The 10,830-nt window shown below is 39.6% G+C and overlaps 1 protein-coding gene across 3 annotated transcripts; it reads right to left on the bottom strand.

The window, feature by feature from the left end:
• Nucleotides 1-233: 233 nt before the first annotated feature.
• LOC141759696 (transmembrane protein 236) lies at nucleotides 234-9,603 on the bottom strand. 3 transcript variants are annotated; one of them, XM_074621982.1, is made up of 6 exons: nucleotides 9,290-9,603; nucleotides 9,044-9,175; nucleotides 7,369-8,354; nucleotides 7,090-7,162; nucleotides 5,650-5,773; nucleotides 234-3,263 (listed from the first exon to the last, which is right to left on the bottom strand). In XM_074621982.1, the coding sequence occupies exons 3-6, from the start codon at nucleotides 7,764-7,766 to the stop codon at nucleotides 2,560-2,562; spliced, it is 1,299 nt and encodes a 432-aa protein (XP_074478083.1). In that variant the 5' UTR covers nucleotides 7,767-8,354; nucleotides 9,044-9,175; nucleotides 9,290-9,603; the 3' UTR covers nucleotides 234-2,559. The 3 variants fall into 3 exon arrangements, with proteins under 3 accessions (XP_074478083.1, XP_074478084.1, XP_074478082.1); XM_074621983.1 differs by having other exon boundaries at nucleotides 9,044-9,132; XM_074621981.1 differs by having other exon boundaries at nucleotides 7,369-9,175.
• Nucleotides 9,604-10,830: the final 1,227 nt, after the last annotated feature.

Genomic DNA, 10,830 nt, shown 5'->3' with positions numbered 1-10,830 from the left:
CCGTTCTGGTTCCTGTCATTGAGTTGGCTTCCTCCCAGTGGCATGGGAGTCGGTCCAGCTTGCCCGGGCACAGCTGGACTGATAGGTGTTACTGGTGTCACCTGTTCCACATGTGTGAGGACAGTGGAGGGGAGTAGAGCAAATATAAGAACTACATTTGCTTATGCTGCTTATCTTCATGTGGTGTTCATACGGTTGTTTTTTTGAAAATGAACCAAACATGACAAGAATCATAATGTTCAGCATGATTTTATTTTGAATACTGTTTTGGCCTAGGGCGATACGGCCAAAATCTTCCATCACGATATACAGTAGGTCAATTCATATCATTCATTCAATTCATATCATGATATACGGTATGTTGTTATGTATATTTGAATATATATCATGATATATATCGTTATCGAGATATGAATTGACCTATATCGATAACGATATATATCATGATACAGCATGTTTTCTGGTAATTCAATAAATAAATAGTCTATATGAAATAACCACATGGAAAAGCCTATTTTTGTTTACAAATGAAAAGTACTGAGTATTTCCTCATTTTAAGAACTTGAGTGTGAAATGTACATAACAGTTTTAAGTGAAATTAAAGAGAAAAAAAGAAAGAAATACTGGCCTAGCGTATATTGATAGAAACAATATAGAAAAACATATACAATAGCCATTTTTATATCATTTTGACGATATGTATCGTCATATCGCCCAGACTATTTTGACCAAAGTTAAGCAAAAAGACATTTTGAGAAATCAGTATAATAGAAACACAACATTGCGCCACCAGATATTATAAATAAAAATGCAACCATTAATCTGCAGTGTAGTTGGAGCCAAAACTTCATGACACAGCTGACATTCAAAATTCTCAAAAGGATGGGTTTTTCCAATGAATACCACATGAACGGCGATACACGTCAATTCCTCTTTAGTTTTGCCCATTCAGCACTGTGTTACAAGAAATGGCTAACCGATGCCCTTCTCATTTCCTCTCTTGCACCAATACTTTTCAACTGTGGGCTGAGAGCCAAAGAATAAGAAGTTCAAATTGTTCTGGATGTATCAAATAAAGAACTGTTAGCTAAAGTAAAGACGTGATGAGAATGTTTTGCAGAATAATGACAGTAAACCTGGTCTCTTGGACAGTGATTGGAAAGAAATGCGATACATTTCAGTATAAAACGTTTGAATGAAGGTCAAAAACATTCTGCATACATGATAAATCACACTACCCAAACTTGAAATGTATATTTGAATGATTTTCTTTATTAATCTTAACAAAAAATATATATGTATCAATGATACAAACTCACACTTTGTTTTTCTTTTGTGAATATAACTTGGCAAAGGAAACCTAATATAAACAACATGGATTTAAGCTTTTACATGATCACTGCACTTTATGATGGTCGAAAAAAAATCTGCTATAAACTCTCAAATAACATATATGACAGGTACATTCCCAAAGTGCCATGCTTGGTGAGGGTGAGGGGTTTTGAGGGGTAAAAAAAGTATGTTTGAACATGAAAGGTAAATAATACATAACAACTGTCATTTGACACTTAATGTCCTTTATGGGAAAACATTGCCTAAGAGCTCCCTTTTGGTCTGTGAAAAGTACCATCATGCATTTTAACAAAATATCGCAAATTCATACTATTACTTAAATTGTGCCTAAAGTTCTTCCTAAGAACTGGAGCAACCACCTCCTGAATCCTAGCATCCTGATTGTACCAACCTATAGAGCGCTGCAGGGATGATGTATTTTTGTATGCCAACCCGGAAGTTAGCATCGCCGTGGTTCCCTCGACAAAAAGCCAATGGGATTTTTCCATTGGGTTTTGGATTATTGCAGAAAATAAACTCTGTGTGGCAAACAAATGTTTTATGATACTGACAAGTTTTGTTCCGTAAGATAATCTTCACACATGAACACCACTTTATCATATTTGAAGCGTAAATGCAATCGGCAGAAATAAAAAGCTAACGTTAGGCTATAAACGAACTACACCACGATCTAGGGCTGACCCGAATGCTTCGGTGCTACGACCGTTGCCATGGTAATCAACCTCCAAATCAATATTTGAATGCTTTGTTTTTTTTTATATACTGTACAAGTATCCAATAATAATGTATAAATCCTAAAATAGCCCATGAAATAAGGAATAATCCCACAACATCATTCATTATTGATATTCAACATGAATTATTATTAGTTAGGGAGATGGAGACGGACAGACAGAAGAACATGTCAGCCTGCTGCGCTGCGCCACGCCTCGAAGCTTCGAATACATTTAAATATTTTTCACCGAAGCTTCGGAGGCATGTATTTTATGTCGTAGAACAAAACGTTAAAATCTCTTCAGCTTGAGTTAACCACAGACCTTATTTCAGGCATCTAACTAAAAAAAACATTCAAAAAAAACATTGATGTCCAGATGAGGGAACCAGAAGTGCTAAAATGCTAACTCATTTCTGGGTTTTAGGACTCATTCCTGCACCACTCTGTTGCTCCTACTGTATGTTTTAATGTCTTTGCTTGACGTGCTGGTCTCAAAAGAACATCCTCTCTGTGTTGAAGACCCTCAGCCTGGTCATGAAGTTGAAATAGACGAAGGCCAGGCAGACCAGCAGGTTCTTCATCAGATAGAGGATCGGTGTGACGAAGCCGAAGAAAGCAATGAGGCCGACACGCACAAAGAAGAAGGGGAAGTCTTGCACGGCCACTCCTAGCGAGGAAAGCAGGGGGCTGTGGGGCATGACCACCACACGCAGGCACGACAGGTAGCTGAAGATGTAGATGGGGAACACCCAGCCTGAGTAATAGACAAGGGGATGTCCTGCCACCCTCACCATCTCCACTGTGTCCATCCAGAATATAAAGCTGTCCACAAACACGTCAGCTCGTGCGTCACTGGCACACAGGAACCTCAGTGGACCCGTGTAGGCGTACGGAGATAAGTGGTACGCTGTGTTGCTCGCTGATCGTGAGCTCAACCCAGAGATGCTAAACGGTCTCCCAGGATTACCCGGTATCCCCGGGACTGTCCCGTTGGTCTCTGGTCGAGCCCCTGGTCCGTTCTGGTTCTGGTTCCTGTCATTATGCTGGCTTCCTCCCGGTTGTATGGGAGTTGGTCCAGCTTGCCCGGGCACAGCTGGCCCCGGCACAGCTGGACTGATAGGTGTTACTGGTGTTACCTGTTCCACATGTGTGAGGACAGTGGAGGGGATGTCAGCATCTCTCTCCACGTCATTAGCTGGGGAGAGAAAAGTCAAGATTATACAGAGTAAAGCAAATATAAGAACTACATTTGCTTATGCTGCTTATCTTCATGTGGTGTTCATACGATATATATCATGATGTATATCGTTATGTACAGGTGCAGCTCAAAAAATTTGAATATCGTGAAAAAGTTAAATATTCTTCGTCAGTTATGTAAGAAAGTGAAAATTTAATATATTCTAGACTCATTACACGCAAACTAAAAGTTTCAAGCATTTTTTTTCATTTTAATTTCGATATTTACAGCCTACAGCTCAAAAAAGAAAGAAAAAGGTATCTCATAATATTAGAATATCTAATTTCGAGTTTGAGTAAATTACTATTCATACAGAACAAAATGGCTGGCTATTCGCAGAGTGCTGTATCGAAGCATGTTCACGGAAAGTTGACTGGAAGGGAAAAGTGTGGTAGGAAAAGGTGCACAAGCTACAGGGAGGACCGCAGCCTCGAGAAGATTGTCAAGCAAAGCCGATTCAAGAAGTTGGGAGAGCTTCACAAGGAGTGAACTGATGCTGGAGTCAGAGCATCAAGAGCCACTACTCAGACGTCTACAGGAAACGGGCTACAACTGTCGCATTCCTAGTATCAAGCCACTCCTGAACCAGAAAAACGTCAGAAGCATCTTACCTGGGCTAAGGAGAAGAAGAACTGGACCATTGCTCAGTGGTCCAAAATCCTCTTTTCAGAAGAAAGTAAATTTTGCATTTCATTTGGAAATCAAGGTCCCAGAGTCTGGAGGCAGAGTGGAGATGTACAGAATCCAAGTTTCTTGAAGTCCAGTGTGAACTTTCCACAGTCGGTGATGATTTGGGGTGCCATGTCATCTGCTGGTGTTGGTCCACTGTATTTTATCAAGTCCAAAGTCAACGTAGCCGTTTACCAGGAAATTTTAGAGAACTTCATGCTTCCGTCTGCTGACGAGCTTTATGGAGATGCCGATTTCCTATTCCAGCAGGACTTAGCACCTGTCCACAGTGCCAAAACTACTGCTAACTGGTTTATTGACCATGATATTACTATGCTTGATTGGCCAGCCAACTCGCCTGACCTGAACCCCATCGAGAATCTACGGGGTATTGTCAAGAGGAAGATGAGAAAAACTTCATCCAACAATACAGATAAGCTGAAGACCGCTATCAAAGCAACCTGGGCTTCAATAACACCTCAGCAGTGCCACAGGATGGTCGCCTCCATGCCACGTCGCAATGATGCAGTTATTTGTGCATTTATTCACTCGATATCAAGTATTGAGTGAATAAATGTACATACTTTTCAGAAGTTGGACATTTCTGTATTGTAAATCCTTTTTTTGATTGATCTTGTGAAATATTCTAATATTTTGAGATACCTTTTTCTTTCTTTTTTGAGCTGTAGGCTGTAATTATGGAAATTAAAATGAAAACATGCTTGAAACATTTTAGTTTGTGTGCAATGAGTTTAGAATATATAAAATTTTCACTTTCTTAAATAACAGACGAAGAATATTGAACTTTTTCGCAATATTCAAATTTTTTGAGCTGCACCTGTATATCGGAATATATATATCATGATATATATTGTTATCAAGATATGAATTGACCTAACGATATATATCATGATATAGCATGTTTTCTGGTAATTCAATAAATAAATAGTCTATATGAAATAACCACACGGTAAAGCCTATTTTTGTATACAAATGAAAAGTACTGAGTATTTTCTCATTTTAAAAACGTAAGTGCAAAACTAACATAACAGTTTTAAGTGAAATTATAGAGAAAAATTAAATAAATACTGGCCTAGCGTATATGTCGCGATAGAAACAATATATAAAAACATATAAGATAGACATTTTTATATCATTTTGACGATATATATCGTCATATTATGCAGCCCTATTTTGGCCAAAGTTGTGCAAAAAGACATTTTGAGAAATCAGTATAATAGAGACACAACATGGCGCCACCAGATATTAGAAATAAAAATGCAACCATTACTCTGCTGTGTAGTTGGAGCCAAAACTTCATGACGTCCAGCATTAAAAATTCTCAAAAGGATTGTGTTTTTCCAATGAATACCACATGAACATGTCAATGCTTCCCTTTAGAAAAACATTGGTCAAGTTTTTTCCCGTTCAGCACTGTGTTACAAGAAGTGGCTAACCAATGCCCTGCTCGCTTCCTCTGTTGCACCAATACTTTTCAACTGCGGGCACAGAGCCAAAGAATAAAATGTTCAAATTGTTCTGGATGAATCAAATAAAGAACTGTTAGCTAAAGTAAAGCCAGACAGGTGTCACTATAGAAGTAGGCAGGGGAAAGTTCAGGATCTAAAGCACTCGGTGAGGGATTTGTGTAATGTGTTGAGAGAGCAGCGCTCACCCTGGCCGGTCAGTCTGCAGTAGCGTATCCTCTCCACAATGTCAATACAGATGAGAGAGAAGAGGACTAGTGATACAGGGAGCTCCGTGAACGTATCATGTTTCATGTTGTTATTTATCTGAACCTGGGCAAACAGCCAGAAAATCATTAGCTGGAACATACTAGAACATTTAATCAAATTAATTACTCACTTACAATCAATATAGAACACATCTCAACAATAAAGCACCTTTGCACCAAGCGTTTACATGTCTGACTCCTCTAGCGCTGGGTTTGTGGGTTAAATCACTTGCAGCGCTGGTATTTGCCTGAGTCAGGACTTCATACTGACAGGACACAGAACAAAGCAGACAAGCTGGTCATCTTAGCAGAATTTATTGCACTTATGTAAAAGACACCAGATAAGCATGGGCCAAAAGGTCAGCTTGGGCTCTAGAAAGGGCCACGTAAAACAGCAAATAGGAGCTGGGCTGCAGCCAGCGAGGAAGTGAAAATGTGCCTCATGGACAGATGATTTGACAAGGGCAGCTTGGACAGGAAGAGGAACCAAGCTGCTTATCAGTAGCTCCTTATCCATATTCGTCCCCTGAGAACCAAATGGTTCCTCACAAATCATCACCTTTATTCCACTCGCAGATGCCTCACACTGTGATTCCACTAAATTTTGGTCCCAAATGTAAAGCTGTGGCGAGTATTTTTCTAAGTTTACAACAAGCTTCTTTGGATGATAAACACAATCATCCAAAATAACTACAAAGGATCTACAATTTCAGACTCTTGTTACAAATATGGCAACATAAAGGCCATGACACGCCAAGCCGATGGTCGGACGTTGGACAATTTGGGGCCGTTGGTGAGCGTCGGTCGGACTAGTTTTTTCCGGTGTGTCCCTTCCCGTCAGCTCTAGTCTGCCAGTGTCTGAGTTTTTTTTAGCTTTTTCAGCCGATTCAGCATGTTGAATCAGCGCTGGCGCCCATCGCTGAGAAAAATAACTCTGATTGGCAGTTCAGCTTAAAAGAATCAGTTCACAAGAAGAAAAAAGGAAGTGAGGAAAGCAAGCCAACGAGTAAAGTCAAGAGGAAAAACACAGAAGGCTCTTTTCGCTTTTATATTCGCCGTCCTCGATCTTCCGGTTTCCCTTTTTGAATGACGAATGCAGACTACCACGACCTGCTGGTAGGGAGAGTTTTTTCATCTCAGACAGTCGCAGAATGTACGTGGTAGTTGGCCGTCGGCTGTAGTCTTTGCGGTGTGTTCGAGTGCAACTTTGTGGCCAAGACAAAGGCGACGTGAGGCGACGCAACTGGTGACCTTTGTCGCCGCTAGTTCTTTGATATCGGGTTGGTGTGTCTGGGCCTTAAGCGTCAAAGTTCATGATCAGAGTACAGATAAACTGATGTAATAAAACAAATGAAACAAACACTCCACAACATGTTGTACCTCAGAGCTGGCGATGAGAAAGGCAAAGCAGGGTAATGTGGACAGGATCACATATACGAGGGCCACAGGCCTCCTGGTACAAAGACAAAGGAAGGGAAAGAAGTAAGGAAGGAACACAAAGGTAGTTGCAGGACTTGCTAGCTCATGGTATTCACTAGCCACAGACAAACCAGCTGGTCTGGTCTCAGTCAGTGCTGCGCTGCGGTCCCAGCTGCTACTCCTACACAGCTACGAACCTCTGGAGCCCCTGACAGCGGGACAAAAGCAGGAGTAACTCACCACTTCTTCCTCCCAATGAGAAATTTCTTCTTCACGAAGACCATATACTTCATGGGTACCCAGACCAGCAGGGCGGTGGAGGTGACGTAGGCAATGGAGGAGGCCACGATCAACCAGTAGGCCGTGCTGCCGTCTCCGGGGGGCTGCGCCGATGTTTTGACCAATGCTACGATGACGGCGAACCTCTGCATGACGATGAAGAGCGGCACGCACAGGCCCGCAAACTGCAGCACCTCGCACAGGGCGAACTTCAGCGTCCTCCCCGAGCCCATGCTGTGGAGCTCATAAAAAGAAAAAGAAGGGAGGGAGACGGGGGCTGTTGTCGCAGTGAGGCGACCCCTGTCCCTCCGAGGGCTGGTCAGGCCTCGGACCAGTGCATTGTCTGCCTCCACTAGCATTTTCCACACACCACAGCCCTGGCTCTCTGCTCTCCCAACTGCTTACACTGCACTAGGTATTGTGTACCTCGGTGTGACGGTGATGTGACCAGCCCTTTACTCTCTTTATATACAGGGTAATAAACAAAGGCTTGTCTAACTCTGCACCCTGAAGGATATGTACTGTATGTACTACAGACATCTCAGTGGCATGATTTAGCCTTGAAAACGACACATCATATCTGTGCTTTTATAGATAAAATCCTGTTTTATCAATCAGCTACACATAATAGATGACCCAAACTATTTTGAGCATCTAAAATGCATGTAGCTGTGCATTAGTTATACCATATACTGTAATCTATCTGAACCAGCAAACATAAGTCACTAAGGCCCTTGTGGCTTTTCTTGTATTCATACATCGCCATCTAGTGGCAAAATGTGATAACTGTAAAATGTCAGCTGCAAAATGATGTAACAAATACTAGAAACACATCAGTGGTTTAAAAACACTGATTCAAAACATACATTTTCAAAAAAGCATTATCTACTCACCCTTTCCTCAGTCAGACACCTTAGTCTGGTAATTGTATCCAAGTCCAAGCACAACTTCCAAAGCCATAAAGAATATCCAATATGCTGTTTATTGCATTTATTTTCAAAGTAGCGTGGTCATTTGCATTACTGAACTGACACTTAGCTGAGCCAGAGTGTAAACAAAGATTTTTATCAATAAAGTAGGTCTACTTTAATTGCATCAGTCAATTCTGACCTGTGGATATCCTGGCTAATGTATACTAGTCTGTGATCATAATATCTCAAAAATAAAGTGGTAGAATTTTATGTAAATAAGGTCTATTGACCATAAATTGTGTAAAACGTGGTAATGAGTTGGAATGAGGTTGGCTAAAAAGGTGTAACACAGAATTAGGTGATAATACTTTATGCCTTATAAAACACCAGTTCAGGTCAATTTTGACCCAGGAAGATAACAGATGACATTATGTGCTACCATTAAAAAAAAAAGTTTCAAAACAGTATCCTGACTAAACTTTGACATATACTGAATGTTTGTGATAATCCATCAACATATGTGCCTCTGATCTTAACTACTAGATTATAAAATAACTCAGTTATTCTGACAGTTAATCAATATCATTCTTTATTACAGCCTATATAGTTGTAATGCTATACAAAATATCAAAGTGCACAAATCACAAGTTAATCATTCTAGCTGAGAAAAAAATTAAAACATAGGAAAATTACATTAGGTATGAATAAATAACTTGGACACTTACTCATTTGCAGAAGGAGAAATCACAATGTCGCCCCCAAAAAATGCCATTACCTCCTCAGTATTATCTTGAACATCCAGAGTTTGCTGCTCCTTGTATGATAGGAAGAGGTGTTTGGGCACGGTCACACATGCACTAATACAAATGAATGAAGAGACATTCGTGCTGAATGTGGCCGGTGCTAAGTGGGGTCAACCACACACACTTTTTTTGCTATTGGATGAGGTGACTTCGTCAGTAAAAGTTCACCAAAGTTGAAGTCCACTCAATGCAAATGTTGCGGATGTGTGACCATGCCACACCACGACACCGGAAGCACCTCTTCACTGACAAGCTAACGTTAGCAGTTAGCCAGTTTGTTTTAATCCTGGACTTTAACTCGACGTTAAATGCGATTATTATTTACCCGAAAATTGGTTTATGACAATACCCCGCAGCTGGTGAGCACCGAGGTGTTTAATCTCAAGTTGTTTCTTCAAAAGACAGACTTTTAAATGTGTGCTGTAGAAGATAATCCACATCGTTCACCGCCGTTAACTCCTGACAGCTAGCTCGCTACCCAAGTGACGACAGCAGTGCTTGGCAAGCAACCAATCAAATTGCAGCAGGGGTAACGTCACCAAATATGGGCATGTTGTTTTACCAAAACTCGCACTTGACGTTGTGAGCGTCCAAAGAGTTTATATATTAGCCAAGATGTGAAAGTTGTTCGTTTCATTGCAACATTAGCGCCCAGAACAGGGGTCAGCAACCTTTACTACCAAAAGAGACATTTTAGGCAAAAAAAATAAATAATAATCTGTCTGGAGCCACAAAACATTTGATCAATGTGATGAAGGTAACACAGTTTATAGTCTAGTATATAGTATATAAGTCTAATGCAGTGAGGACGAAAGAGCAAATGTACGACTGAGTATTAGGGCCACATTGAGGGAAAAACATCTGAGATTTACAGAATAAAGTCATAATATTATGAGAAAAAAAGTCGTAATATTACGAGAATAAAGTCATAATACTATGAGAAAAAAGTCGTAATATTACGAGAATAAAGTCATAACTTTACAAGAAAAAAAGTCGTAATATTACGAGAATAAAGTCCTAACTTTACAAGAAAAAAGTCATAATATTACGAGAATAAAGTCATAATATTACAAGAAAAAAGTCGTAATATTACGAGAATAAAGTCATAACTTTACAAGAAAAAAAGTCGTAATATTACGAGAATAAAGTCATAACTTTACAAGAAAAAAGTCGTAATATTACGAGAATAAAGTCATAATATTACGAGAAAAAAAGTCGTAATATAACGAGAAAAAAAGTAGTAATATTACGAGAATAAAGTCATGACTTTACGAGAAAAAAAGTCGTAATATTACGAGAATAAAGTCCTAACTTTACAAGAAAAAAGTCATAATATTACGAGAATAAAGTCATAATATTACAAGAAAAAAGTCGTAATATTACGAGAATAAAGTCATAACTCTACGAGAAAAAAGTCGTAATATTACGAGAATAAACTCAAAACTTAACAAGAAAAAAAGAAAATAACACGTAAAATTACTACTTTATAATATTATGACTTTATTTTCATAATACTACGACTTTTTTCTCGTAAACTTCTGACTTTATTATCAAACTACGATTTTTTTTCAGTATAAAAACTACAAATGATAAATCTTTGTATTTTCATCACTATAATAATAATAACAGTCTCTGGAACCACCAGCAGGCCACACACTAGTCCCTCTAGAGAGAGAGAGAGAGAGAGAGAGGTGATGGATGACCCCTCT

Source organism: Sebastes fasciatus, chromosome 21 (assembly GCF_043250625.1).
Source record: "Sebastes fasciatus isolate fSebFas1 chromosome 21, fSebFas1.pri, whole genome shotgun sequence".
Taxonomy (NCBI): domain Eukaryota; kingdom Metazoa; phylum Chordata; class Actinopteri; order Perciformes; family Sebastidae; genus Sebastes; species Sebastes fasciatus.
The sequence above is the reverse complement of the archived record's forward strand: the minus strand, read 5'-3'. Positions and strand labels throughout refer to the sequence as shown.